The 27,238-nt window shown below is 44.9% G+C and overlaps 15 protein-coding genes across 15 annotated transcripts; 6 read left to right on the forward strand and 9 right to left on the reverse strand.

Moving 5' to 3' along the window:
• Positions 1–165: 165 nt before the first annotated feature.
• BGW36DRAFT_463341 (fungal-specific transcription factor domain-containing protein) lies at positions 166–2,816 on the reverse strand. The gene is made up of 2 exons (XM_046222206.1): positions 2,425–2,816; positions 166–2,371 (listed from the first exon to the last, which is right to left on the reverse strand). The coding sequence occupies exons 1-2, from the start codon at positions 2,476–2,478 to the stop codon at positions 419–421; spliced, it is 2,007 nt and encodes a 668-aa protein (XP_046069345.1). The 5' UTR covers positions 2,479–2,816; the 3' UTR covers positions 166–418.
• A 1,318-nt stretch (positions 2,817–4,134) lies between these two features.
• BGW36DRAFT_429715 (uncharacterized protein) lies at positions 4,135–4,998 on the forward strand (the record flags this gene model as incomplete). Its single annotated transcript, XM_046220728.1, has 2 exons — positions 4,135–4,501; positions 4,586–4,998. The coding sequence occupies 2 exons, from the start codon at positions 4,135–4,137 to the stop codon at positions 4,996–4,998; spliced, it is 780 nt and encodes a 259-aa protein (XP_046069346.1).
• A 136-nt stretch (positions 4,999–5,134) lies between these two features.
• On the reverse strand, positions 5,135–6,018 carry BGW36DRAFT_429716 (uncharacterized protein; the record flags this gene model as incomplete). Its single annotated transcript, XM_046220729.1, has 4 exons — positions 5,135–5,190; positions 5,238–5,287; positions 5,446–5,907; positions 5,957–6,018. The coding sequence occupies 4 exons, from the start codon at positions 6,016–6,018 to the stop codon at positions 5,135–5,137; spliced, it is 630 nt and encodes a 209-aa protein (XP_046069347.1).
• A 2,766-nt stretch (positions 6,019–8,784) lies between these two features.
• Positions 8,785–9,494, forward strand: BGW36DRAFT_383509 (uncharacterized protein). The gene is made up of 2 exons (XM_046216673.1): positions 8,785–9,173; positions 9,234–9,494. Exons 1-2 carry the CDS (start codon positions 9,059–9,061, stop codon positions 9,410–9,412), a joined length of 294 nt encoding a protein of 97 aa, XP_046069348.1. The 5' UTR covers positions 8,785–9,058; the 3' UTR covers positions 9,413–9,494.
• Positions 9,495–10,720: 1,226 nt separating this feature from the next.
• BGW36DRAFT_383510 (uncharacterized protein) lies at positions 10,721–11,856 on the reverse strand. Its single transcript, XM_046216674.1, has one exon. The coding sequence runs from the start codon at positions 11,809–11,811 to the stop codon at positions 10,765–10,767; it is 1,047 nt and encodes a 348-aa protein (XP_046069349.1). The 5' UTR covers positions 11,812–11,856; the 3' UTR covers positions 10,721–10,764.
• Positions 11,857–12,104: 248 nt separating this feature from the next.
• Positions 12,105–13,030, forward strand: BGW36DRAFT_345417 (uncharacterized protein). Its single transcript, XM_046213198.1, has 2 exons — positions 12,105–12,470; positions 12,553–13,030. The coding sequence occupies exons 1-2, from the start codon at positions 12,415–12,417 to the stop codon at positions 12,920–12,922; spliced, it is 426 nt and encodes a 141-aa protein (XP_046069350.1). The 5' UTR covers positions 12,105–12,414; the 3' UTR covers positions 12,923–13,030.
• Positions 13,031–13,207: 177 nt separating this feature from the next.
• BGW36DRAFT_429720 (uncharacterized protein) lies at positions 13,208–14,144 on the reverse strand (the record flags this gene model as incomplete). The annotated part of the gene is made up of 2 exons (XM_046220730.1): positions 13,208–14,038; positions 14,094–14,144. The coding sequence occupies 2 exons, from the start codon at positions 14,142–14,144 to the stop codon at positions 13,208–13,210; spliced, it is 882 nt and encodes a 293-aa protein (XP_046069351.1).
• A 235-nt stretch (positions 14,145–14,379) lies between these two features.
• Positions 14,380–15,615, forward strand: BGW36DRAFT_383516 (uncharacterized protein). Its single transcript, XM_046216675.1, has 3 exons — positions 14,380–14,496; positions 14,546–14,866; positions 14,922–15,615. Exons 1-3 carry the CDS (start codon positions 14,442–14,444, stop codon positions 15,299–15,301), a joined length of 756 nt encoding a protein of 251 aa, XP_046069352.1. The 5' UTR covers positions 14,380–14,441; the 3' UTR covers positions 15,302–15,615.
• Positions 15,616–16,223: 608 nt separating this feature from the next.
• On the reverse strand, positions 16,224–17,146 carry BGW36DRAFT_429722 (uncharacterized protein; the record flags this gene model as incomplete). Its single annotated transcript, XM_046220731.1, has 3 exons — positions 16,224–16,496; positions 16,570–16,721; positions 16,804–17,146. 3 exons carry the CDS (start codon positions 17,144–17,146, stop codon positions 16,224–16,226), a joined length of 768 nt encoding a protein of 255 aa, XP_046069353.1.
• A 584-nt stretch (positions 17,147–17,730) lies between these two features.
• BGW36DRAFT_383520 (uncharacterized protein) lies at positions 17,731–18,726 on the reverse strand. Its single transcript, XM_046216676.1, has one exon. The coding sequence runs from the start codon at positions 18,567–18,569 to the stop codon at positions 17,841–17,843; it is 729 nt and encodes a 242-aa protein (XP_046069354.1). The 5' UTR covers positions 18,570–18,726; the 3' UTR covers positions 17,731–17,840.
• Positions 18,727–19,742: 1,016 nt separating this feature from the next.
• BGW36DRAFT_209296 (uncharacterized protein) lies at positions 19,743–20,368 on the reverse strand. The gene is made up of 3 exons (XM_046209912.1): positions 20,283–20,368; positions 19,846–20,203; positions 19,743–19,807 (listed from the first exon to the last, which is right to left on the reverse strand). Exons 2-3 carry the CDS (start codon positions 20,195–20,197, stop codon positions 19,800–19,802), a joined length of 360 nt encoding a protein of 119 aa, XP_046069355.1. The 5' UTR covers positions 20,198–20,203; positions 20,283–20,368; the 3' UTR covers positions 19,743–19,799.
• Positions 20,369–21,642: 1,274 nt separating this feature from the next.
• Positions 21,643–22,614, reverse strand: BGW36DRAFT_429725 (uncharacterized protein; the record flags this gene model as incomplete). The annotated part of the gene is made up of 4 exons (XM_046220732.1): positions 21,643–21,951; positions 22,003–22,127; positions 22,185–22,280; positions 22,335–22,614. 4 exons carry the CDS (start codon positions 22,612–22,614, stop codon positions 21,643–21,645), a joined length of 810 nt encoding a protein of 269 aa, XP_046069356.1.
• A 359-nt stretch (positions 22,615–22,973) lies between these two features.
• On the forward strand, positions 22,974–23,797 carry BGW36DRAFT_463352 (uncharacterized protein; the record flags this gene model as incomplete). The annotated part of the gene is made up of 3 exons (XM_046222207.1): positions 22,974–23,271; positions 23,323–23,465; positions 23,543–23,797. Coding segments are annotated over 3 exons (696 nt in total), but the record flags the coding sequence as incomplete, so codon positions are not given.
• Positions 23,798–25,135: 1,338 nt separating this feature from the next.
• Positions 25,136–25,792, forward strand: BGW36DRAFT_463353 (uncharacterized protein; the record flags this gene model as incomplete). Its single annotated transcript, XM_046222208.1, has 1 exon — positions 25,136–25,792. The coding sequence occupies one exon, from the start codon at positions 25,136–25,138 to the stop codon at positions 25,790–25,792; it is 657 nt and encodes a 218-aa protein (XP_046069358.1).
• Positions 25,793–26,337: 545 nt separating this feature from the next.
• On the reverse strand, positions 26,338–27,237 carry BGW36DRAFT_383527 (uncharacterized protein). The gene has a single exon (XM_046216677.1). It carries the CDS (start codon positions 26,865–26,867, stop codon positions 26,409–26,411), a length of 459 nt encoding a protein of 152 aa, XP_046069359.1. The 5' UTR covers positions 26,868–27,237; the 3' UTR covers positions 26,338–26,408.
• Position 27,238: the final 1 nt, after the last annotated feature.

A 27,238-nucleotide genomic window follows, 5' to 3' on the forward strand; every position in this document is an offset into this window, starting at 1 on the left:
ACTATTTCGGTTGCCTGACAAGCTTACAAAACCTAGACTGTCTTGGGCTAGACGCGGTCCCTTGCAGCTGGCCAATCGGCGCCTTCTCCGCGTAAACAGCTTGCCTGATGCGGAAATGGCCAACGTCTGGTTGCAAATGGACGCCGTGCGATAGGTGCATCCTGACAAGGAGAGAGAACATTGAGTATAGAACGAGGCTACTCCGTACGACACTGTACACCACCAGCACACCACCAGCTGCTTATCCTCCGGAAAACATGTCCTTCTTGGGCAGGTGTGGCTGGCTGATAAGGGACATGCATACGTACATATTTGTAATGTTTGTCAGACTTGTCATTCGTTGATTTGACAATGATATATACATCGGACAGAAATTAATAGAAACAAGAAGTCATGTACATAAAGTTGAGTTGACCTATTAGCCCATGGTTGTTTCCCAGCCTTTCTCAATCATTACATCCATCCAGAACACATCCGACTCGCCCGCGTCCATGCGGCTCCAGATCTCGTTGACGAGCTGGAGACAGACATGGATAGGCTTTGGGGGTAGCACGTGAAGAAACGAGCTCAGGCGGCCGAGGATGAATTTGCGAGTCCGCGAGACCTCGATTGCGTGCGTGGATAAGTTGAGGGTGTGATCGTCCTCAGACTCATCAAAAAGAGGCAGGGTCGTCGGCGGCAAGCGAAGTTCACTGGATGACGCGACGAGAAGGAATGGTTGTAGACATCGTGTTCGGGACTCGTGCGGGATTGTCTTCAATTTCGACATGGCGGTTACTGCGAATCTAGTGAGCCATTCGTCGTGGACTGCGGGTGAGATATCTGATCCATCGTCGAATTGAAAGTCGCCAAAGATCTCCTCGGGGAGGTCGGCGTAGCTGAGAAAACCAGACGAATGGCCATTCGATTGGTCTAGGAAGCTGATGTTTGAACGAGGCATCAGTGGCTCCCCGGCTATGTCTCCGGATTGTATCCGAGACCATAAGAGGTCAGGGAACGCTCGATAGAGTTGAAGAAGACCTGTATATCTATACACTTCAGCCATGGCAAGCAGATGCCACACCGGCGTGTCGTCGTCGCCGGGGTTGACCACCTCTGTCTCCGTTGGATGGGAGAGGTTTAAGAGCGTTTGCTCCAGTTCCTGCGCCTTCTCAATAGCTCGCTGGGCCTGCGCAATATCCGATCGCGATGTAAATCGCTTGGAGCGCATACGATTCCGTTCTCCTCTAACGAGACGGCCAACCTCGTGGACAGCGAATTGAGTGTCACGTGCGATGCCTGTCCATGGATGCGGTACTCTCTGTGTCAAGCTGTTATCTGCGGCTGGATGTAGGTCTGGGTTTGTTGACGAAATAAGTGTGCCATGGTCTGCGACGTAGGAAAGCAGCATTTCCCAATAGACAAGAGCTTCTTCGAAAAACTGATAGTTGTTGCGGTTAGTCAACGAAGTGGCACCACTACCACTAGCAGAAATTGAATTGAGATGGTTGCGAAGAAGATTGAAGAACGAAACACCTAGGTCATTCGCTTTATGCCAGCTTGCCGTCTGTCCCAACATCAACACGGCCAGGAGTGATTTATCATCGAGAGCCGGCTGTTTCTCGAGAAATGAGATGGCTTCGTCTCGCATCTTGAGCCCGACTGGGCCGAATTGTGGGAAATCATCAACCAGAGTGGCCGCCGCCATGCTCTGCAGTGTCCGACACAAGACTGACGAGGAAGTCCATAGCCGAGACACTGTTGTACGGAATGGGTTCATGTGGCTATCATAGCTCGAGAATAGACCGGCAACTTCTTTAAAATAGTATTCGACCAAAGTTGAGGATGGATCTTCTAGTGATTTCCGTAATGGAGGCAGGATACTCAGTCGGTTGTTTGAGCACCGCGGAATAGGAGATTGTCGGAGAAGCAGTGGTGATGGGAAATAATCCTCTTCTATTGAGGTGGCATTTTCAGGTAGTAAATTACTAAAAGCCACTGATCTTGGTGTGGCTGTATCAGCGGGAGATCCTTCAACAGCCGGGTCGTACCCGGTATCTGACAGGCTTCTTGTAGTATCTATTTGGCCTGGCCCTGGCAAGACTGGGTTGAATTGTCGATCCCACTGCTCAAAATCTAACGGCGAATTTATATCATCAAGCAGCGTTGCGGGATCGTCGGTGGAAGAGAGTGTCATTTCCGAGTTATTCGGATTTTGGAGCACATCCTGAGCCAGACGAGGACTCGCCTCGGAGTGTTTAGGGCTTGACCTCCTTCCATTATCGAGCACTTCATGCTTTGTTATCCATCGTAGGGACTGGGAGTATCCCGGGCACTCCATTCCAAGGCGGGCACAGCGTCCGCAGGAGGGCTTGCCCTCATCGCACTTCAACTAGGACGCGTTAATCGAGATGACTAGGAATCAAGAAGACGTGCTCGACCCACCCGTTTGCTCTTGCAAGTCGCACATCCATTGCGAGATTTCTTGACCCCACGCATGCCGGATTCATGCTTGGCCCCTGTTCAGTTCCTTAAGCAGCGACTATGGCCGTACAGGACGTATGGCGAATACCAGCAGCACGAGCGACAGGCGGTATGTCGCTGAAAGACCACACAGGATCGATTGATATCACGATTGATCGATATCACTGGAGCGGGGAAGCACAGGCAGGTTATGTAAGCAGGGAGATAAGGAAGTCTGTCCAATCACATTCCAGCATAGAGTTGGGATCGGTGGGTTCAGAGCAGTTATTGGGACACGAAACAACATTTGAACTCCGTTGGGTGCCCGACTAATGCTAATTTCCCGACCTCTGGGCCGCATTGATGCAATTCTACATATAAACGCCGTCCAAAAACCATAAGGCCTGTCGACACAACGGCCTCGAGGTTTTTAATAATCTCAATTCCCTAATTGAGATTAGCGTAAATTATATAGCGCTATTCCCTTTTTATTCTAGCTGGTAATATGCCTATTATTAGTAACTTGTCTCGTGTCTCGTGTCTCGTGTCTCCGTGCAAATCCTCTCTATTGGCTCGATTCCTTACAATATGGGAAAATCGCGGGTCCTAGAAACGGCCCCGTAACCATTGTATAACTGTTGTGCAACGATTCTCGTCTGAAACACTTCCTTAAAAGTTATATATGCATGAGGACATCCTGAGGGCGATCTTGAGCGTTCGGGAGGTAGCAGCGTATTGAGTAGGGAGGGTAAATGTGCACCTAGTTATATATCTATATATAAAGGGCATAGAAAGAAGTCTAAAGGACTACGCGCGTGTAGATAAACAAGTCGTCAGCGCTTAATTAGAAAGGAATAAGCTTAATTAAGAAGGCATATATTGAAATATTGCGAGATTTGAAAGCACTTTTTAAATGCTATATATTAAAAAAGCTTTAATTGTATATGTTAAAATGTTACTATCAAAGTTATATTTCTAATGCCTAAATGGTATAGCAATGAATTGCTGCTGGTAATTGTATAATGTTGCGTAACAGTTGTAAGCTGTGATTCGGTTGCACAACGGTCTCCACGTTCCCATATCTCCCCGTATTGTAGTCCCTGAATGGACCCTACTCTCAGTTGTGGGATCGATGCCAAGTTCCTATAGGTGATCACACCACCCCTGCACAGACTCAATGCAAATCCCAGCTCAATGGGCTTGTATTGGAAACAGCTCGAAATTAAAGATTATAGATTTATAATTGTCTATATTAATAAATAGTATATAGAGGTCTATAAGCGCGTAAAAATAATAGAGTTCCAGATATAATCTCGAAATATTTCCGAGTTAGTGGATGCGACCCGGAGCGTATTTACAAAAATACGACTTTAGCCCTGGGAATGTTGCCCCTTTTGTCATCAATAAGCACAAATTCTTATCCTTAGCGAGATTTAGCGTCTTTAGCGCGTTTTTTACTGCCGCCGTTATGAGGGCCTGACCAACCACCACTGGAGGTTTTATGTTATGGTTTGAGGAGTAGCCTACAAAGGTATCCAATAAGAGAAGACTATAATGCCAACATAAGAAAGATGCCAAATTTAACTAGTACGACAGTGAAGGGGATAAAGAGAACACAACGCCCCAACAAACGTTGGTATCCCCACTTGTTCAAACCACTTTGTGCCCTTGCTTTCTCTCCTGGTAATCCAGATGGGCTCACTCAATCCACCATATGGATATGCTATTCGTCGTAATGGCTCCTGTGTAACTGAGTCCGAAGTTACGTGTGGTCCAACCTGGGGTGGATTTAATGCGTGTTGTCCACATGGCTCTGTTTGTCCTCAAGACCTTAGCAACGATGTTTGTTGCCCGTCGACTCAGGACTGCACGGATCGTATCGCTCTCTCGCCGCATTGTGCTAACGATACCTGGACTCTGTTTTACCATGACTATTTTTGCTGTGCGAGCGGACAGACGGGGTTTTGGACCGATAATCCTAAAAATGCTGTAGGTTGTACAACCGGGGCTCTGTCTGACTCCAATTATACACCTTTGACGCCAATCACATCCACTTCCGGTGAGTAATTATTTGCTTGATGAAAAGAAAAGAAGTCGCTTGGTCGAGAATCACTGCTAACAACGAAACGAAACAATATTTTAGCTTTGACATCATCCACACAGACAGCAACTACCACTTCTACCGCCACTACCTCGTCATTATTTAACTCAATTCCTCCGTCAGCGACTTCGACGTCTGCATCTAATTCGACTAATTCGTCGTCCAATAATCATACCGGAGCAATAGCAGGTGGAGTTGTGGGTGGCGTCGCCGGAATCGTGCTAATACTCGGTGCGCTGTGGTATTTCTTTATTTATCGCCGGAGGCAGACACAGCAGCAGCAGCAGCAGCAACAGCAACAGCAACCTCAACAGCTTGAGACTCAGCAACCGCCATTGGCTCATGAATATTTCGGGCCTCCAAAGACCCCACTAACTGAGCTTAGTGCTGGAGCTGATGTGTCGCGGATGAAACCTCAGCCAATCTATGAATTACCACCGGCTGGCGAGCATTAATTTTTCTGTCAAAACCAGCAGGGAATAATCTCTCTCAGATGCACTGGCTGAATCATGCTGGGATCTTTCACCGTCTCAAAACTTGATCCACTTTATAATCTAGTGTTTTTCTGCTATATCATATGCTCGTGTATTATCAGCTGTCCAATTTATAACCTGGTACCTTCTGTTGTCTTAGATACCATACCCCGTCTATATCGATATCAGCATTCGTGCATGGAGGTTTACCTTTTTCTTACCCTCGATGTTTAGCTTGGCCTGTGATACTGTGGGAAAGATCAGGCTTTCGCTCGAGAGATTATGTGTTAGCGTGGCCGCCAAAACGGAGCGGTTCTGCAAAAACGATGTGGGAAAGGAATGTTTATCTTACTACATATGTATAGATCTAAAAGAACGGCATGTGCTAGACTACCCCAATACGCGTTTATCACCAAAAAAATAACCGACGCGATGGCGTAGAGAATGCAAATCCCAGTACTCAACCACGTCGACCCGTTGGGGTCTTGCGACAGGCCTGAGAAGATGTAAGTGAAATCTTCGGTCAGCGGCAGAACTAGTCGATAAGGAACAGCTGCTGATGCAACACCCAACACTGTCCCGCCAGTGCTGATGATGCCAATATTCCATGCCTCGCGGCCGTTTTGGGCGGCCTTGTAAGGCAGGATCAGTGATTGGTCCTCGTACTCGTGAATGAGACCAGAAGCCGCGTCTTTATAAATGTCATTCAATGAATCCGTATAAATCAGCAGATCCAAGATGGTTGGAAGAATAGCGACGGAAGACGCATTGGCCGCTACATTTATCCGCGGCAGCAAAGGATGGCGGAACACCAAGGGAACGCGATAGTTGCTGATGTGTCCATTCTCAAAGGTTTCTGTGATATGGGAATCCTCGGCGAATGCTTGACCACTGTAAAGAGCGAGCAGGGGCGACGAATATACACATACAGTATACTTACTGGTCGCCTACAAACACTACTAACGTCTCATTCGCTATTCTAGCTTCCTCGATAGTCTTCATCACAGTTCCTAGCTATGTGTCGACACAACGAACAGCATTGAGATACATGCTGCTGTCCTCATGTTGCTTGATGAGGCGGTCGCCTTACCAATACTCTTCAGTCTCGAACTCAGCAGGGACTCCCCACGGGTGATGGGTAGTGTTAGTGAAATGCGAGAGAAACAGTTGTTCGCCCTTTGACTTGACTTCTTCGATGCTGTCTTTTAAATATGGTAGAATTCCCACCTCAGGATACCTTTTTCAGGTTAGCGATAGGTCGAGCAATGAGGACGAATGGCTTACCCAAATAATTGATTTCCTGCATATTGATGTGGTAGTGTTTTGCTGCTGGGTATTGATATCTTCCTTGACGATAGATTTTGTGAAGCCTATTTGCTTATTCAATTCATTCTAGTTGTCAACGATACTAGTTATCGACTGCATGAATATCGATCCAAGTTCCGGGTGCCCACGCGGGAATCAGGAAGTCCTCCTCCACGCCTACCTCAATTTCAGGTTTTATGGAACCAGACGCCAACCCCTTGTACCTTTATTATTATCCTTGTTTCTTAAAGGGCAGCCTGAGGCCAGCGACAGCAAGCGTGCCCACTCCACGCTGCCCATGCTCTTTTCTTGAGGTAATTACTGGGTTGCTTCCTAATGGCTGGTATTCTATTAATACTGGGGCTGAGGCTCTTCCCCTTGCGAAACGGCGCCTACTGCCGAATCTGGCCTCTGAGGTAGCAAACCCCGGAAAGCCTACAATGTCCCCCGCTGCTTTGGAAGCACCAGTCACAATTTATCGGGATCACAGCTCAACGGGTGGCTGGCAATGATCGGCGGCTGTTACAGTGGGTCTAACTAAAAATTAGTGGCCGGATGTCGGAAGTGGCGGAAATAAAAATACCTAAAATAAATAATCTTCAGCTATTTCTAACATCCACTTATCCTTAGCATGCTTATAAATTTATTTTTAGTATGATAAAATTGTATATAATTCATATATGTCCTACTTGAGTTATACATAACTATACACGAATCTTCCAATCCCCTCTAACGCCCCTGTAGAGCTGTTGGTGTTGAGTTTCTATAGTGCACTTGATCACACAACACATGAATACCGGTCCAAATCCTTACTTAGAAGGGTAGCGAATAGCTACCTATTCATACCCTACTTACTAGCAAAGGCCTTATTCGATATAGGAATCAATATAGTCACGCTCTACCAATCCTATCCTTACACACCCCCTTAACACCCCCCTAAAAAACCATCCCCCAATCCTCCCTAAATCTAACCCTAATCCCCCTAACCCCCCAAGCCTCTCTAACCCTGACCATCAACTAATCCTCTCTAATCTGAACTCTACCACCCTAAATAAAGCATTTAGAAAGATATTTTAAAAAGTTCTTTTAAATATATAACTTGAGTATATGTAAAATCTATATAAGTTTATTACTTGAATGATTAATTCAGTAAGTATATTAAAGCTGAGCAGGTGTTAGGGCCTTTTACCATTTAACTGCCTGACACCGACACCAAAATTTTAGTTAACGCCGGTTCAAATTTTTGATTTTCAGCCCCGTTCAACTGTAATCCTCAATCTATCCCGCCATTCCATAGTTCCGTCGTTCCATAGCGCCACCATTCCATAGTTCCGCCAAGGTAAGCATCCGCCGTCTACAGACTAGCAAGGACTCTTGCGAGTGTTGGGACTGGCTTGGGACTTCATACGAAATATTGGCCGAAAAACCACTACGCCAAAAGAGGTTCCTTCTTAGGATTCTGACTCGAAACCAACCTGCATGAGTCTACCCCGGAACTAAGCCTCAGAAGAATAAGCCACTGTTTGAGCAGCTAAACCCACAGCCCACAAGTTTCCATAGCGCTAATATTTAGGCTCCGCTGTTCCTGGTTTTGTCGATCTCTTGCCTTGGTCCACTGGCTTCCCTTCTACCCATCGTCATCACATCCTGGTTCCAGTTTCGACATCGCTGAAACTCGTCGAAGTAGGAATATAACGATGTCTAGCGTTCTAACTGCTCGCACAAGAATCGTCAAACTCTCTAATAATATGCAATCCACTCGACGGCATTTAAGCTATAGCGCCCGATTTAGTTGCGGCTTGGCGGCAAAACAGCGCTAATTCGTTAAACCCCACAGCCGAGGGACATGGATACTCTGGTATTGGGGCCAGAGCATCAGTGGATATACCAATTACGTAGTCCAGAATAATAAGACATCGCCAACGCGAAAATATGACGACAGCACTCAAGGGTTTGATTCCGTTCATAATGGTACAATTCAATACTCGACGGGTCCGCGGCTGATGAATCATTCTAATGGGCACAGCAAAGCCAAACAGAAGATTAACCAGCCTTACGGAGACTCTCTATGGCTCTTCAGTTGCTAGCTTAGCGTTTGATTGATTCTTCTTTTGGCATTCTTTGAAAAGCAGATTGACACAAACCTGCTTGCTATGTTGTTGTCCTTCGTGGGGAATAAATGGTGGATCTGCGTGGTTTTTCGTCGAATTCGAATAGTTCGCTGGGGCGAGGATCGTCTATCACCTTGTAACGGAGGTACCTCCGTACAGCATGCACAGCTTTTAGCTGAAGCTAGGAGGCGACTATTCTGCCCCCAACCGCAAGATGTTTAATATACAGACACAACGATTGGTCTGGCAGCGTGCGAAACAAGAGGACGATCCGTGATGGGCGAGTACTGCTACAGTTGGCCCTGCTCCGTCTCAATCCTTCATTTTTTGCTTCCTCAGATGCAACGTCGCTAGAGTTATCTGGGCCTTGTTTGCGGTGTAGACACTTTGCGGAACAGCCAACATGTCAGCCTGGGTCTGCTGATTCGCCGTGCTGGTGTCTCAAATATCACCTTCTTGTCGGGCAGTGTTTAGCTTCGAGGGCTTGTCCAAGGTATAAAAGGGTTGACAATTCCCTCACAACATCTGGAAATCATTATCAACTTCAATCATCCTCAAGATCACCAGCATTCCTCTTCAGCCATCTTCAAGATACGTATACTTTCGAGTCTCATCAAATCTTCAAAATGTTCAAGCTCGCTACACTCGCCGTTGCTGTCATTGGCACTCTTGCCCCGATGGTCGCTGCCGACAACTGCAAGACGGGCCTCAACTACTGCGGTTATAACCTTCTCGCTATCGGTATGTTATGCATGATTGATAGTACCTTCACTGGACGGGAGTATTGACTGGGACGTGTAGGAAGCTATGGCAACCAGGTAAACCAAGCCCTTAGCAACGCGGGGCAACCCACCGACGATGCTCATTCCCGCGAATCTATTTTCCACTGCAATGGAGGAGCCAACGGCGACATTACCTATACCAATTATTGCTCCGGAGGCTGCCAGGATGGTGGGTCTGGCAACAGTGATTACTGCTAGACTTGTTGTTCTGGGGTGCGAAAAGCGCTATGCACGTACTCGAGCATTGCTTTTTGATTCCTGGCTCGCCGAAATGATTGGCTCAGTGCAATATTTTGGTGTCTATTGTATTGAGCCACTAGCAGACCTTACATGTATTTAGCTCCATATCCTTCACGGCGGCGTGAAGGAAGAAATCCTTGTCTCAACATTCATTCGTTAAGCAATAAAATCAGTTGAATCTTTTCTATTTCGATTATCAGTAGCCCCAAACGCTGCTCTAGATACCATTTCCACATTTACTTAAGCGGGAGCGGCGGTGCTCCGGGAAATACAGATTGTCCGTCTCAGCATAAGTTTTTCCCCCCTTAGTTGGGGTTTCTCTATACTCAAAGGTATGGCCGATTTAACCTGTCCCATGCGGTGGGTGCTCCTACACTAACTAACTAACTATCTGTTGCCTTTACCACTTCGTTGAAGTCTAAGGGGATAGAAGAGAGCGTAGAGCTGATACGGCTAAGAAAAGCCAGTGTTGGAAAATCGAGCTCAAGAAATTGAAATTCGTCGTCCATGTTGATAGCTAAACGAGGTGGTGTATGTAGGATATTGGCGAAGCCGTCTTTTTGGAAGAGGTCAGTTGTCCAATTTCTTGAATGCCCCGCCAATTGAATACGATGTTCGGTCACTGAAGTATGACGGTGGTCAACTGATAGAGAGGGAGATTGGAGTTTAAGAGTACTTGACGGAAAAGGTTAAGACATCCACCATTGATTGGATAGCGATGAGTCGAGTGATGTCTTCTACTGACGTTAGGCTCAGAGACCGGTTAATGGAGCAACACTCCTCCACTGTTTTACACTTTCTTTCATCCCACCCACCCATGTGTATTGCCTCTGCAAGTAATGTGTAGAAATATGGCTAGCTAATGTGAGCGTGCAAACGCTCAGGGAGGGTAGGTGTCTGAGGCACCCAACATAATGGAAAGGGGTTAGAGTTAGGGTTATTAGACTTCTATAACCTCTCTCTTTAATATCCACGTGTATTGATTGTTACCTGGGTGCCTCAGGCATCGATCCCTGCCCTGAGGGTTTGCACTCTCACATTAGCTAGCCTAGATGGCTACACCTCACACCACCCATGAATATGAGCCTTTATCCATATTTCCACACTACCCACCCGTTTTTATTGCCTGTGCAAGTAATGGAGAGGCATTGAATTCTATACCTTCTTCCAATGATTTCTTACAAGCCCAAAAACTTCTTCCAACATTGCACCACATGAGATGAATCGTTGAATAATGAGATACCTATGGCATACAATTAATTTGAATCTCCAAGATCACCTTATTTTTTATTGAAATTAAGTCAAAAGAACTACTGATTCAGTGACAAGTCCAAAACAATCTTTCCTTTCGCATGTCCCCCGTCAAGCCTCTTGAATGCCTCTGCGAACTGTTCTAGTGGCCATATACTATCCACCATTGGCCGACATTTGCCGTCCTCAACTAACTTCGTAATCTGTTCCAGCTGCTTACTGTTTGGCTCCATCACAAAAAAGATATCTTTTACCCCTTGCCCCTTATAATCCCCTGGACAAACCTGATTTGGCGGCTGGAATATACTCAGAACGACCCCGTCATCCCTGACAGTCCACCAAGCTTCCTCGAGTGACTTCCGGCCTATACAATCGATCACGACATCTACCTTCTTGCCCCGATGCTCTGCCCACTCACGTAAGTTTGTCGTTCGATAGTTGATGACTTCACTTGCGCCCAAAGACTTCACGAGAGCCATATTCTCAGGGCCACATGTCCCTACAACCTCAGCTCCGAGCAGGGTAGCCAATTGCGTGACCCAACTTCCAACGCCGCCAGATGCAGCTGTGACAAGCACTCTTTTTCCACTCCAAGATTTCTGTGCAGCAGGAAAGTCTGTTTCTTCCCCCTTGAAAATACCTGCATGGACGAAGAGGATTTGCCATGCAGTCTCCGCTGAAACCGGTACCGCAGCTGCTTCCGCCCAGCTCAAATTTTTCGGTTTACGCGCAAGTTCGTCTGTGACGCCAATAGTATAATCACGCGCATTACCCGGGCGAGTATAGTTGGTGCGAGCGTATACCTCATCGCCAGGTTGGAAGGGAGAGTCAGTAGGTGCAGAGATGACAGTGCCGCAAACGTCGGGGCATGGCACCAACTCGCGAGGCTTCGGTGGAGGAAAGTTCTTAGGCCAGATGAGCTCACCAGCGCAGGGGGCGCAAGTATGGACACGAATTAGGTGTTCTCCTGCAGACAGGTTGGATTCTGGTAAGGGTGTCGTTGTAAGAGAGAGATCTTTCGACTCAGAACTCGGTTGGATAAGAGCGCGCATAGTTATTGGGGGTGGTCTAGCAAGCTTGGTAAATAGACGTCTATAGAGAGGCATTTGGTTTATTTATTGATTTTACAGTACAATATGGATATGTCTGCGCAAAGAATCTATATATTTATATATGCTCATGCCACCTGACGTAAAATGACCCACTACATCACCTGGTGGATACACGGATACCCTACTGCGTTATCGCCACATTGGACAATTTCCGAATAGCCTATTTGTCAATCAACCATTACGAAGTCCCATCATCCCAGTTCTGAAGCGCTAAACAGCTATGACTTTAAAAAAAGATAGATAAGATAGCTGCCAATCCCGATCGAGTTTACCTTGACCCTAAGTGTGTCACTTTAAGCGGGTGCTGCTTGTCCTCTCTACCCGGGTATCCGTAGCCACATGCGGATAGCCTATTAACAAAATGAAACCCGACAAATATTGTTTCCCGCTTAAATCTGTCCTAATATTGACAATTCTACGTCCAGGCTTCGATCTTGGCTTAGGATCTCATGGTTAGCAGGAACTACTATATATCTGGATATTTAAAGTCCACCTAGCTGCCCCCAGCCTTTCTAGAAAGTCCAAACAGAACATATTTGCTTCTAGCATTGTCTTTTGAGTTATATTCGATCTCGCTATAAATTTAAAATAGGTGAAATGGCTTCTATAAACCTGAAGGTGATCAAAGTTGGAGACACTTATCAAATTGAAGGGTACGTAAGAATAAAGAGGAAATAGAAACTCCTCGAGTTTTGAAGTTACGATAATTGAATTTGTCAACTCACATATATATAGGCGTCCGCGGGAAGAAGTTAAGATACTCAAGGTCTACAATCCATCGAATATACCGGGAAAATCCGTCCTTGTCATCTCGATTGATATGGACCCAAACGCGGCCACACCTTCTCACACCCACGGTGGTGCAGCAGCCCTTGCGATCGTGGTTGATGGAACCGTCCTTAATCAGATGAACTGTGAGGAACCAATCGTGTCGAAAAAGGGCGACTTCTGGTATGAAGCTCCTGGTTGCCACCATGTTCGGTCAGAGAACGTCAGTGGATCGGAGACGGCCAAATTTTTGGCAATCCTCATTGTTGATGATGAGGTTATTAAGGATGGATTCCACAATATTTTTGTTTTGGATGCTGAAAATCAAGAGCAGTGAGGCTTTATATGACCAAAAAAATAATTGGATAACCTCATGTTCTGTTAATTCAATCTACATTGGTTCGATCCCTAGTATCTATGAATTGTCATCAAATGTAAATATAGCCAAGCGTGACCTCTTTCTAGTATAAATTATTGCCCAGCATTTATTTTATGTAACATCAGAACTCCCATGTAAGAGTATTGTTATCTAGTTAAAGACCAGGATATTGTTCAATATTTATCCAAGGTTGGGGGTATTCTCATGAGTTAATAAGTCTTGGAGAACTTGAAATATCAGTATTCAGTCGCCATGTCTCCCCTCTCTCTTCAATCTATCCAAATATGCAAGCCCAAAATTGACGCCTTCATTCACCACGCCCACCAACATAAATATGGCAATGATCTGTCCAAACGTCCAGTCCTTTTCTCCCGGACCGATATTATTCCTCGCTATCGTTTGTTCTAACGATACCATGGCATAAATATTAACACTGGAAGTATTAATCATTCCCATCCACTGTTCTATCTTGCTCTTTGCTTCTATTGGTCTTTGTTCGCGGTACCGAAATGTCTCCCAATCATTCGGATGTCTTCTCGCTTGCCACATGAAAAACGCAGAAAAGCTAATCATCATTATTACGCCAATCAATGTCCCAAGCGCAGTCAACGCGAGTGTGCCTACCATAACCCACCGCAGTGCTGTCGAAGTAGCGGGGATGCTGATTCCAAATACCACGTAGACAGTACTTGCATTACACTCTGGCTGGACGCCGAATGTCTTTGCTGTAGCCCAAATATAGGTGGCAAAAACGATAAATACACAGCCAGCAGAGACCTTGATTCCAATCCAGACATAAAGCCTCAGTGGGCCGACATTTTCGTATTTGACTTGGCGGGGGAGGCTGATGCCGAGCAGGGCGAGCAAATGAATACTGCAGATTGCATGGAAAAGGGTCAATTTGTTGAGAAAAGTTTGTATTACTGCTGTGAAGAGCACGGCAAGTCCTTGGACGCTTAGGGTTGAATCTACAGCTACTTTGAGCTCTTTGGCGTCTTCGTGGTCGCCTATTTGGGATGCAATAAACTCCGCTATCCGACCTCCCAGTGCAAGGACATAAATAGAAATTCGAATCTGTAGAAGAAATTAGCTAAATAGTTCTAATAAACTTGGAAAAGAATGTAATCACCCCCGTGCCAGTTACGTCCGGATTAGGTTGGATTATGCAGATCGTCGACATGGAGCGATGGTGAATTTAAGCATATTTCAAGAAATATTTGTCTGTGTTCTCTTCTTTTGATTTTTGTCTTGATTTCCTTCTTATCAGACCATTTATAGATGTTTTTCAGTTTCCTCTTTGACGTGCGGAAACTAGTTCTTGGAATACGAGGATGACGTGTCGGAGGGGGCTATGCTGCTACAACATACGAACAGCCTTATCTACTTTAATATTCGCAATTCATAATCTCCAAATTATTTCAACGATGTTTTTTAACACCCAAATTACGCCTCAGGAGTCGTCGGATTAGGAATAAAAATGGATTTCTCACCTCAGGCGCGCGTTGTGGAACCGCCGCCAATATCCCGGCAAAGTAACCTCCCTTTATATCTCTAGGAGTTTTTATACTGACTATGCCGTAGTTGTTGTCAAAATAATTCTATCCATCATCGACATCCTATTTAATGTTGCTGCCGGGCGATATGCCGCTCTCACTGGCGCAAAAATCAATTCTTGGTCCAGGTCCAGCAGCACCGCTCAGATAATCTACAACAAAACAGAAATAGCAAGTCTCGGTGCTAAAGCTGGCGCTTTCAAGGCTGCTATCCTTGCGTTCTGGCATTTTGGCACAGAATACGCAGACTTGAATTTGCCGATTGGGTTAATCTTTGCAATGATTAGTAGCAGATTTGGGATTGCAGTTTTGGTGACATGCCTTGTCTCTTCTTTGGCGTTGGGTACAGGTATGCTATTTGTTTGACCGCCATGCTTTTAAAATACTCTGACGGGGTAAAATAGTGAACGAAGCCCTTGTTAAACCGGCGTTGGTTGCCTCGCTGTTTCTTGGTTCAGAGATGATCCCTGCGATAACTGGGAATTCCTTGACAACTGCATTCTGGAATGCCCTGTCTGGGTACTTGTTTGCCGTTATAGCACGACGAGAAGGTATATCCTCTCCCTCAAGCATACGTCGCATTTCGTTATCTCTAATGTGCTCATACCCAATTGTACATGTATGTAGGCTTCGAAGTCTGCTCCAACAAAGCTGGGTTCTCCGCCGGCCTGGTATACGGCATATTCACGACATTGAAAACAATTTTCATCATTCTCGCTCGAGGTCCTACAGTCTCGCATTCCACGACATCTGCTGTAGGTACCAGAACGACCGTCCGGAATAATCTTGAGACGTATACTGTTTTCGACCCTAGCGTTAAACCAAGGTCTCCGATATCTACATTTGATAAATATCCTATTGGAATCAAGGATAGATATGAAATGCTTTCGAGTGTTAACGGTCATTTTAATAGTATGGAAACGTATGAAGAAACATCGACAACAACCACCTTTTTAGGATCGTCATATACTTCGGGCTCTTCCTGGAGAAGTGGGAGCGGAAGTTATTCGGGATTGTCTTTTGGCAATTGAAGAGGTGGTTGATATCATGATTCCTTTGTATCTTTGTTAATTAGTCTATGGAAAAAGAAATACCTTGATGCTTATTTTTATTCTCCTTTCCCTCTTCATAAAGCCCATGAGCCTGTTATATGTTTTCTAACATGGAAACGCTATGCCGGTGTTGTTTGAAAATTGAGAATAATATATAAAAAGATATAAAATCAACGCACGGCCATTACTATCTAGTCAGCTAATTGCTGTTGTAATCATCAATGGTATGTAATTTGTAGGAAATAGCAATAAGACATATGTAGATGTCCCGATAACACGGATTTTATAACTAGAATAGTAGACTGAATTAACTCAAAGTAGAGAGTAAAAGAGAAAGAGAAGGGAATTTAATATATGGATACAGAAAGCGTTCAATATTGGAGGCTCCAATGGACGTATTTGCTCCATTTATAACTAAGTACTTAGACAAACATCAATTGGTATATGCGGACACATTGTTAGTTCGATTATAACTCGCCAGGGTTAGGGTTACATAATTTATCTGTTTACGCAACGTTGTTACCTTGATCCCAGATGCCTGGCTTCGCTTTAAATGTGAAATAATTACCCTGACAACGCGAATGCGCCGATGTATTAAATTTCAATATGTATGCCCTTCTACAGTGCTTTCAAAAGACTAACTAACTAGGCTCCCTAGATAGGCGCTGAACCCGAATCTGCCCACGAATCTATGTACAGGGCCGCTTGAGAATCTTGAAAAGCACGCAACTTCGGATAATTAATGCACTGGCGCTCGAGGCCCCATCCTGAATCATTAGGTTCCACAATCAGGAAATCTCCGCACGCCAGACTGAGCCGCAAGTATTCAATGCAATGCTCTACATGTGATTCCATCTCCTCGTTATTGGGGTCATCGGCCTGGTAGCCCACTGTCATGAGCTGCCAGTATCGTGTTCGTATCTTGCTCTGTGCTCGAGTTAGCTCTATGCACGCTTGTTGACCGCGATGGTGCGTGTTTGGGTGGGAAGTTGGGACGCACCAGACAGTGGACTTGGTGGAGGGTCGAGACATCATAAAAGTTTGATGGAAGTGCTGAGGTGTTGGTGTATGGCAACGGGTACTGCTTTGGAGGCTGCATCCCCTGGCCCAGACCGTATTCTTCTGGATTTCCAACCCAAATTGCGTCGGAATCTGTATTTTTCCGGCATCAGCATATGTTACTGTAGCCTTGAGGTCCAGATTCTATTTTCTACTCGCGGGAATTAAAACGTACCAACTAAGGTTTTCCAGTTAAGATCGATTTGTTCAGAATTTCCAAAGTACCGAGGGTCCGGTTGAAAAACTTGCGGCACTCGTTCTATAACGTCAGAGGGAATGGGTGTGGCATTTCCAAAGACCCAGCATTGTTCTGACTCGGTTTTTTGTGTAGCTTCTTTGTAGTTGATAGAAAAGGCCACGGAAAACCCAATTGCGAGACCTAAAAGAGTGAAAACAGAGTCGCGCAGGATGGTAGCCCTTGAGATGGTAGCCCGTGAGACGCTCCGGAATCTGAGAGAAGCCTCAGACTCTTCATCTGAAGGCACATTCTCATATTTGGGGTTATTGATGAAAGCCATTGGAAAGGCAAGTTTTATCGTCAAAGAATTTCTGTCTCTGATTATGAAAACAGGCTTCACTTTGAAATTCTCGAGACTTGGAAGAAATTCAAAAACTTGGTAGGACACTAGAGGGGCGAGCGGGTCATCCACCCTGTATGCCGTAATTACGAGTAATAGCAAAATACACCTAACGTAATGACAAAGCGTCAATTATGGGCTAGCCAAAACGTAGAATCAAGGAAACCCATTATCCTCCAAGTTATCCACACTTACACCGCGATTATGTTGATCACCAGTCTTTTTGTAGGCTCCATCTCTTGTCACATCAGCTAACTTGAAAGCGTAGTAAGCGATAACGCCGATTTTCGGTAGCCGAAACCAAGGAAAAAGTAATGATTAGTACGTCTCACGGGCTGTTATTTGAAGCCCAAAATATAGAACTTTCTCCTACACGACTATGCTATGGTAGTTACAAGCACCGCCTCTCGGCTTTTTCTGGCCGACAGCGTTTGATGAAATTGTAGCTCCACATTGCACATAAGTTTATAGTCATCAAATGTTATTGAGTGTGATACGCTTGTAATTACTACGGGATATAGATATTGGAAACACAACACAATGCAATACATTCATTTCAATATAGACTTCCCTCTTGATAGCCATAGTATCAAACTCCACCTAGTAACTCTGAATGAGTACCAAATCTCTAATCTCATCTTGAAACGTGAGGAGGCATGGTAGCAAAGGCAGTTTCATGATCAGACGGCCAGTCCTTCGGCTTTCCCACATTGACTCTCCGACACTCAGGATATCTCAATTTCCCCTCAACATTGACCGTCTCTGGCGTAAAGCTCTTCTCCAAGCTCACCACTTGGCAATGACGGGTGTGCGCCCAACTGTCCACATGCGAGTCAATGAAGCCTCTCTCAGCATACGCTCTGTGCATTTGCATCCACATATACGTGCAGTGCACGACATGATATTCCCAAGTAACATATGCCACAGTCTCACCCTGGGCAACCACCTCTGGAGCCACAGTCTCGTTGGCGGATGGGCTTGTATAATAAACCCAAGGTCGACTGGGGTGTGCCAGAAAAGAATTTATGACCTCCGAGTCGAAACATTCTTGCGTTTGCCAGCTGAAAGAGAGAAGATCGAAGGAGCAGTTGCGTTTTCGTGCTTCAGAAGGACTGTCTCCGCAGTTGGAGTACTGCGGCTCAGGAAATTTGTCGGTGCTGGGGAATTGTGGTGAAGAGACGGCAAGGAATGAGTGTGTAAAGAGAGAGTAGTAGTTAGCGGTAGCAAGACTGAGCGTGCTCGCGAGCAGAAAAGTCGCACATAATGAAAATATTGTGGGGGTTTTGGAGATCTTGGATCGTAGAGAGTCAGTTTTACTAGCATCGGACTCCTTATCTTCTTCCATCTCAAATTTCCATGCCATTATGAGACCGAAGGAAATTTTGAGCTGCGTGTTGATGTGAAAGAGAATGTCTCTGGTAACCCTAAGACTTAATCTTCGTGTGCCTCGGGATTTCTAGAAGCTAATTAGGTGTGCCGAGTGTAGTAATTCCGGACAGAATCTGTGATCTGCATTTCTCATGTTCTGAAGGGTGAGACGGCTGACCACCCACTTAGGAAGTGTCGCAAAGTATCCAAATTCAGAAACTACTTGCGAGGTACAGGGATTTGCTGTAATGAGGGGAAAGAAAGCTTACCCCACCCTCCTGCATGTTGGCGTACCTAGTACGTATCTTCGAAAAGTGTATCAGCCTAGTGCCACGGGCGGAACCAGGTGAAGGAGATCCGCAGCTTATTACATAGCTACGTACGGAGTAGTGTACCCGCTTCCGCCGCTGACGAAACCTAAGGCAAGCAAAGTATATGGTGTGCAGCGAAATCGACGCAGATACTGTAAAACGCCAATATAAGCACCACCCTCATTAAGCAAGTATCCCATCTAAGTATTTGAATGACGTGTCAACATTTAATTTCCATAAAAATTTACTTGCCCCTCCGATGGAAGATTTTTGCTTATTTTGGGCTTCGTATAGAAATTTGCTATAGCGAGGGTGGGTTTAACTAAACGAGGTTATATTTAACTATATTGAGTAAGTGTATATTAGAGTTTGCGCTAATATAAATATACTAGCCGAGAATGCATAAAAGTCAGGTTGACCTTCTATATTAGGTCGGCCCGAACCCAAAGCTTAGTTTCCGCGAGATCCGCTGATACCGGATTTCGCTAGGGCTTCCCCTGCTAGTGGATCTACAAGCCAACGCCACTTCGGCCTCCGTGCATCTTCATTCATACGTTGCCTACAGTAGAAATCAGGAAGTAAACAGTGCCACAAAAGTTTTGTGGAGAAGTACTTTCCGAAATCAACAGCCATTCATGGGAACTAAGTACACTCATTCAACGATAGACTGTTCCTATCCTCCAATCATCCTCACAACTACTTCTAGAATCACCGTCCGAAGTGAAGTCCTGCCACTGAACTGCCTGGTTGCACTCTCTCTTGCAATGTTCCCCGGTATCAGTAGAAACACACCATTGTAAGCGGCTATGGTCCTGAACTTCCACTTTTACAGTCCCCACATGTTAGGGGCGTTTGTTTCCTCACCATCACGTTCCTTCAATCCCCACATATTTGGAGCATTGGTTTCCTCACCATCACGTTCCTTCAATCCCCACATGTTAGGAGCATTGGTTTCCTCACCATCACGTTCCTTCAATCCCCACATATTGGGAGCATTGGTATCCTCACCATCACGTTCCTTCAATCCCCACATGTTAGGAGCATTGGTGTCCTCACCATCGCGTTGCTTTAGTCCCCACATATTGGGGGCATTGGTTTCCTCACCATCACGTTCCTTCAATCCCCACATGTTAGGAGCATTGGTTTCCTCGCCATCGCGTTCCTTGAGCCCCCACATATTGGGAGCATGAGCTTCATCAGAGTCGCGTGCCTTCAACCCCCACATGTTAGGGGCGTTTTCCTTTGGCTGCTCAACGGGCAAGGCGCTGATGAGAGCGGGAAGGATGAGAGCAAGACCGACGGAGACCTTCATTTTGACCTTATGTTTGTTAGAAGATAGCCCTTGTAGGTGATGCTTGCCGATGCAATGCTGGTGAGAAGTTGTTCGTTATACTTACAATTTATTGTGACTCAGTTCAAAGGGTTGAGTATATATGGTTGATGATTGCGGGTGAAAATGAGAAAGTGGCAGAATAGTGAGAAGACTTAATTTGACGAAGACAATATTTGACAACAGAAGGACTACGGCTCTTTATAGAGAAGAGAATATTTTAGCTTATCAGGATCCTGCTATTATGCAAGGTGTCAAATCCCTCCACAGAGCATGATATTGGACCACAATTGTGTATTGGACGAATTGTACGTGGGCTTGTCATGAGTACACGTAAATACCCTTACAAAGGAATTGGTCACACTTCTGAAATACAGAAAATTTGAGCGCGGGGAATTTCTGCTACGATAGTTGGCTGCTTTGGCCTGAAGTCGATTATCAGGAACTCGAAGAGTTGTTGGATCTTACATCTAGGTCAAATACTCACCGAGATGAAGCAACGATCTTCTCTTACGGCCCTACTTTCTCATCCCATCCTCTAGTCGATCCATCATCCTTACACCGCCTGACCATAAGATGGGGATCTCTTCAGGAAAGCGGAGAGGTATGATTTATCGTTCAAACCATGACCTATGGTATAGACTTAGTGTTAGAAAGTGCAAATACCGCACTAGTAACGACCTCAATCATTCGAATCAAGTTTTTGAATTGATCGCCAGGCGCTAAGGGAAGGCGATTTCGAAGGGTCAGGCTTGAGCTTGTCTCAGCTAAAGTCAAGTTAGATCTATAGTATCTACTTTAATACCTCGAAATCAAAGTTTCAGTTATATCGACAGGCGTAAGGAATGGCGTTAAGGCCAGAGTCCCTATATTAGTTAACAACTAAACTCGAACCCCACACAGAAGTCACAAGACATGGATCAGACTTCTAAGTCCGTGTTCGGTCTGACAAAGATAATGCTTCCTTTGAAGTGAACCTATAGAATCCCTTGATTGATATACCAAGTTAAGTGGGTAATTAAACAACGTAAGCACAATGTAACCTTAGTAAGGCGTTTAAGAAAGCATATACAAAAATTGTACTATACGTGGCTTATGCACGGCATCGGATTAGGAAGTCATGCGAGGTAATTTACGGGGACATAGTTTAGAGGAGACGGATTACGAAGGGCATGCGAGGAAATCAATGGGGCAATAATTTAGAGGACTCGGATCGGAAAGCATTGTAATTATGAGGTTGGATGTCAATCGCAATTGCAGCGATAAGACCTGGACGCTGTTTTATTCTGAGGCATTGGCTGATAATATTCTCTTTTCTTGCTCAAGATAACCGAAATTTTCTATGTGTTGAAATAAAAACTGCGTTCATAGTAGCACTGCCATACATAGCTAGAAAGAGACCAAGACGCGTGAACTCCAGTAGCTTCCTACTCATCATCATAACTATTCTGTTTCGCTGGTGAGTGGGTCAAAATATCTTCCGGCTTGTATCCCGCTTCATTCATCTTCTGCCTGTGCTCATATGCCCAAGAGAAAATAAGATCAAAATCTCGGCACTGATGAGTGGCCCCCATTCCATCCAGCACCCCTTGATGATTGACACTTTCGAATGTTGCATCTCCATTACACATAATAGCTTGGCGGATATAATTCAGACAATGATCCCGGTGAACTGGTATTTCTTCCGGCGTCAAATCCTTGATAGCATCATCGAAATATGCCAGCCTCAGAAAGTTCTAATCTAAAATTAGCTCAAAGTATCACTAAAGAGGATTGCGATTTATTACGAGGCAGTGAAGTTGGTGGAACATGGAAACACCATAGATGAGGTTATTTGGATTCTCTGAGTCCTCCAATGAGGGGTGAAGATCTTTGGTGTATTCTTTCGGGATGGTAACAATTCCATCCCCAGCTGGTAACAGAATTGTCAGTCATATTACTCAAGAACAAGGTCCCTTGGGAAACTCACGAGGTTCTAGCATTCGCCACATCTCATTTGTATCGTTTGTTGGGGGTCCACCGTAGAAATGATGAGGCTGAAAGGTGACGCGACTGGAGAATCTCACTATTTACCATAAATTAAAACCTTTGATAGCATTCACAGCGCAACATAGCTTACAGTCAGGCTCGAAATTGTCTCCCTCGCGCACATTGCAGCTGAACTTCTTCAACTGGAAGGCGACTCGAAACCAAATCACAATCGAAGCGATGAGCATTACGGCGCTGAAAAACAGGGCACATGTTGGCCCGCTGATCCAAGATGCCCTCTTCTTCATTTTGGGAATGCTTCCACGGTTCCCGAGAAGACCATTCTCCTCGAATGTGTCTGAGGAGTCCCTAGACTCAAGATCAATGGGTTCTTTACGTGAAGGGCGGTAATCCAAAGATTCACTTGACATTTTTCGAATAAAAAAGCATAGATATAAATCTGGATAAAGGTAGTTGATTGAAAAGAAATTCTGACAGGATTATTTGCATGAATGAGGGGAGGAAAGATAGTGAGAGCTAGAAGTATGTACTTGTGGGTAACGGAAGCACTAGGCAAGGCAACTATCTGTAATTACCATTACCGTCTCGGACTTCCACTCTTCATGTAAAGCTTGCAGATCAGTGCTGATAGGGTTGTTGACGCTACTCAGTAAATTATGTATCAGTAATTTATGACCTTCGCAACCTGTTTCCTCAAAATTCTCAACGCCGCACTTCACCATCATCTGATTGTTCCTTCACCAGATTTTCTCGAGTGCTCGTACACATCATGTTCCCATTTAAAACAAAAAAGATCAATTACCAAGAACTTTCTAGCGATGAAGAGGGAATTCTTCCATTGCGATCTACTCGTCGCGGAATATCGAGCCATCTCTTTACGATCTTTCTTGCTTTGGGGTGGGCAGTCACACTCTCTCTATATTGGCATTTGAGCATTTCTACAAGGCAACCGTCGGGACCCATTCCTTCGGAAATATTAAAACTAAGACCGAAGACATTTCGCCATAATGAGCGCTGGTCTGGTATGTCTCCAGAAACGCAGAGTCATTGGGACTCGCAGTTTGCAGGTAAGCCCCGGAGCACGAAATTTTATGGAAAATTTGTAACACATATAACAGGACATGGGGCTCTTTGGATTGAGGAACCGGAGAAGTACGGCCTTTCGAATGGGATAGCTGCTGAGTTTGATCACCCATTCAAGGACGAGATGGGAAAGCCAAAGTTTTTCATTGTTTCCAAACTTCATGAGATTCATTGTTTGGTGAGCCCCATCTATCTCCTTTTAGAACTTCGCCGCCAGGTCAAGAATACTCAAAAATTAACATCTTCTGTCCTCAGTCCTGGATCCGTTTACACTGGTGGACCGCCGTCACAGGGGCAAACCTAACGGAACTTGAAAATTCCTTCGGTGGAGGAGTTTTCGCAGTCCACATAGATCACTGCTTCGAATATTTGAGACAGGCTCTTGCGTGTGGAGGCGGGCCTGCAGATATCATCCTCGAGGGTGCTAGCCCGTTGAGCAAAGGCGACATAGTGGCTACGAGTGTCTCTGGCTGGGGGAGAGAACATCAGTGTATTGATTTTGACGCTTTGGCTTCCTTCCAGGTCCAGCAAGAGGCAAAGTATAACGTCACATGGCAAACAATGGAGTAGATACACACCGTTTCCTATCGTAATTTAATTTTGACGTCCTGATCTTCATTGTTATCCACTTTGAAAACTAAATGTATCACGAGACAGTACACCTTAAAATCAACAAGAAAACACAAAGAAAGAAAAGCACCAAGGAAAAGCGGGGCAAAAACCAATTCCTAGTAGGGGCCGTTCTTTACGAAACGATATCCAACTTGGGAAAGCTTGACGGAATTGCGGGGCAACAAAGGCACATCAAAGTGGGGTTGATCAAGGGTCCATCGCTTATTAGGTAGATCAGCTATGTTTTCAGTGGCGAATGCTTAGTTGGGCGATAAGCTTTACGAGATTTTCATCTGCAAATTCTATGCGGTACTAGCTTTCCCCCACTACATGTAGGTAGATGCACATAAGCTGTACAACAATTAGCTACTCGCTGATAAGCATAAGTCAGCTTCGTCATTTTTCAGTGTAACAGCGGCTCGGCGCACGAAATAGACGTCCCTAATGCAATCCTACAGACCGAGTCAAGCAATAGTCTTTGACTACGACTGCTGCAACACCCCTACGAAATGCGCTAAAATATACGCAAAATGTTACTACTGCATTAAGTTAGTGTGATTATCTTAGCCTAAACTCTAAATGCACTAACCTAATGTAGTTAAGGTTCCCTCGCTATAGCAAATTTGTAGGAGAAGCAAAACATTCAGCAAGATTTTGGTGTTGAGGGGCTATGCAATGGTTTTATATGCAATTTCAATTTTCACACAGTGTTCAAGTGCTTACATGGTTTCTGTAATATAGCAATGGCTAATATAGGGGCTGTACAGTATTCAATATTCAACGTATTCTCGCCGGATTTCTCTTTTTCTGAAGTGAAAAAAGCGGTCCACATTCTGACACACTGAGTAAGATTTTAGCGTCATGCCAGTAAGACTTACAAGTGACTAGAAAAGGGTTGAATGATATGCATTGGCATTGCTTCTTTTGACCCGAAATATTTCCCAAGTCCTCCGGTAACACTATCGTATCGTAGCATTGGGTAACGTGAGATTTGCACCAAGGATGACCCTCCGTTTTCATAACTTTCCTGTGGTTTCGGGCTCTAGGAATGTCAATAGAAACTCGGGGAGTGCACTGGGGCCTTTTCCTTTGAATCTGCTTGCAGTCGCTACATGCTGCACCACAGCACAACAACAAATAATATTATGTCATATCTCATCGTTTTTGGATAGTAGCTCATACTCATACGTTGTTGTTTGTTGAAGCCCATCATAACCTCTGGCTACCATTTTCATCATGGAAAAGTTCGACTCAGATGTGGAAACGCTTCTTCCAGATAGAGACAATTCCACCGGTCGACGGCGAGAGGCAATGAGACGCCCCAAAAATCTATATGTAATCAGCTTAAGTTTGTCCCTCGTCACCATTATTATTTTCCAGGTTGTTATCCTCTACGCGTCATTTCGGAACACCAGTTTTGCTTCCCCTGCCGGAAATGGTCTCTATAAAGTCTGGAAAGGCTGCGGCACCAACGCCTCTGAGGCGCGCTCCCTCGGCTGCGTATTCGATGTAATGATGAACGCCTGGACACGTGAGGAGTGTTACAACAAGGGTTTGTCGGAAGAATACTTGGCGGAGTGGAATTTTCAATTTTTCTACGACGTGGAAGGCACGCGCGAGATACCACTATCCGTCATGAGAGAAGGAGAGCATACTTATATGTATTCGACTGAGTATCAACACCGGGGGCATTGTATATACACGTGGAAGATGCAGGCGCTTGCGTTGGAGGCGCAGGGGCGAGGTGAGGTGAAGCAGTGTGATGATGAGACGTTCTCATATCATCATACGATTCATTGTGCGGACATTCTGGCAAATAGCCCCCGGGAACCGCCGTATGCGATGGGCTATGGGGATGTGAAGTTTTTGAGCTGTGGGCCGTATTTAGAGTGATAAATCTCTGCTGTTGAGATGAGTCTGTTGAAACTGTGAGGAATAACATGTCGAATTGGGCAGCTTCAAGCATTCATATCACACTTGAGCCTAAATCTTCAGTCCGTATGGTCTTATCTGTTGAAAGGATGGAATGGAAAGGAATGCACATCGTCTTGAGGCCTCCACCATTTTTTACATTATAGAAAAATATAACGAGTATATAACTGTAAGGCTTTCCTTACTATACAAATCTTAAATTTTAATTTATAAAAATTAGGAAACCTAATATTGATAAGTTTCAATGTTATTGATAAATTTAATTATGTCCTATCCCATCTCATAACCCCCATCCCAAACTTCTTCCCCTTCACGCCCGTTATGATCTCCGGAAGCTCAATCCAATCAGGCTCAAACTTGACAAACGTCCAACCACACTTCTCAAATACCCTCCTGCTCGCATCATTGTGCTCCAGATAGCTCCCAGACATGTGATGCACGTTCATATACGGGACTAGCCACTCTTTTGTGAGTGTACTTAGGACGGCAGTCATGATGCCGCGTCCGTGGGCTGTGGGAACTAAAGAGACTTCGACAAATTAGAGAGTTGGGGGTATGTATGAGGTTGAGGATACAACTAACATCCAATCTCCCACACTATATCTGGATCTCCTGCTTCCAGAGCGTCGTTTCGAGATTTGATATTTTCCCTCTCTTTCTCATCATTAACATCAAGGAAATCACTCCTTCTGAACACAAAATCCCCAAGCACCGTCTCTCTACCACTCTCCCCATCGGTCTCCCTAATAACACTAAACGGCACTGCACTCGTCCATTTCCTTTCCTTCTTCACATTCTCAAACTCCCTGAACTCTTTCAGCGCCTTCGTAGTCTCTGCCTCCATTGCCTTTACCTTGGAATCATGATGTTCTTGCAAGTAAGGAAATGGCGGCCCAGCAAGGTTCATGTACACAGCTGGGTGATTCAGCATGGATATTAGGATAGGTGCGTCAGTGGCGCGGTAGGTATTTAAGGTGATGGAGGTATGGGGTGGGGGAAGCCGAAGGTAGGGGATGTTGTCGGCGTCGAATTCCATAGTTTTAGGGAGTGAGAGTGACGTAAAAAAATTTTATTTATTTAAAAAAGGTACCGAAAGTTCACCGGAAAAAAAAAGAATTTTTGCGGTTCAATGCATGAGGAACGAAGAAAGGAAGGATGCTACATTATAAAATGTAACTCGATGCACAAAGAACGAGATTACTAAGCACCAATCATGTTGGCATAGTTATACATAATGTGTCTATGAATGCCCATTTTAGATTTCCACATCAATTGATAAAATGCATGTACATCCCGTACGTACATCTCATTAAACTTTAATGTTCTTGCTTTTTTTGTCATCTTCTTTCTTCCATTATGCGCAGCCAGCTTAATCTCAGTGAGGTTTGTATATGCTCATACAATGCT

This window comes from Talaromyces proteolyticus (assembly GCF_021365285.1).
Source record: "Talaromyces proteolyticus strain PMI_201 chromosome Unknown BGW36scaffold_9, whole genome shotgun sequence".
Taxonomy (NCBI): domain Eukaryota; kingdom Fungi; phylum Ascomycota; class Eurotiomycetes; order Eurotiales; family Trichocomaceae; genus Talaromyces; species Talaromyces proteolyticus.

Coding starts and splice junctions, on each gene's coding strand:
- BGW36DRAFT_209296 (XM_046209912.1), bottom strand. CDS start 20,197: ATGAAGGTCTCCGTCGGTCTTGCTCTCATCCTTCCCGCTCTCATCAGC.
- BGW36DRAFT_383510 (XM_046216674.1), bottom strand. CDS start 11,811: ATGCCTCTCTATAGACGTCTATTTACCAAGCTTGCTAGACCACCCCCA.
- BGW36DRAFT_463341 (XM_046222206.1), bottom strand. CDS start 2,478: ATGCGTGGGGTCAAGAAATCTCGCAATGGATGTGCGACTTGCAAGAGC. Junction 2,372..2,424: donor CGACTTGCAAGAGCAAACGG/GTGGGTCGAGCA, acceptor AACGCGTCCTAG/TTGAAGTGCGATGAGGGCAA.
- BGW36DRAFT_383516 (XM_046216675.1), top strand. CDS start 14,442: ATGGATTTCTCACCTCAGGCGCGCGTTGTGGAACCGCCGCCAATATCC. Junction 14,497..14,545: donor GCCGCCAATATCCCGGCAAA/GTAACCTCCCTT, acceptor ACTATGCCGTAG/TTGTTGTCAAAATAATTCTA. Junction 14,867..14,921: donor TTCTTTGGCGTTGGGTACAG/GTATGCTATTTG, acceptor GGGGTAAAATAG/TGAACGAAGCCCTTGTTAAA.
- BGW36DRAFT_345417 (XM_046213198.1), top strand. CDS start 12,415: ATGGCTTCTATAAACCTGAAGGTGATCAAAGTTGGAGACACTTATCAA. Junction 12,471..12,552: donor GACACTTATCAAATTGAAGG/GTACGTAAGAAT, acceptor ACATATATATAG/GCGTCCGCGGGAAGAAGTTA.
- BGW36DRAFT_383509 (XM_046216673.1), top strand. CDS start 9,059: ATGTTCAAGCTCGCTACACTCGCCGTTGCTGTCATTGGCACTCTTGCC. Junction 9,174..9,233: donor TTATAACCTTCTCGCTATCG/GTATGTTATGCA, acceptor TGGGACGTGTAG/GAAGCTATGGCAACCAGGTA.
- BGW36DRAFT_383520 (XM_046216676.1), bottom strand. CDS start 18,569: ATGGCATGGAAATTTGAGATGGAAGAAGATAAGGAGTCCGATGCTAGT.
- BGW36DRAFT_383527 (XM_046216677.1), bottom strand. CDS start 26,867: ATGGAATTCGACGCCGACAACATCCCCTACCTTCGGCTTCCCCCACCC.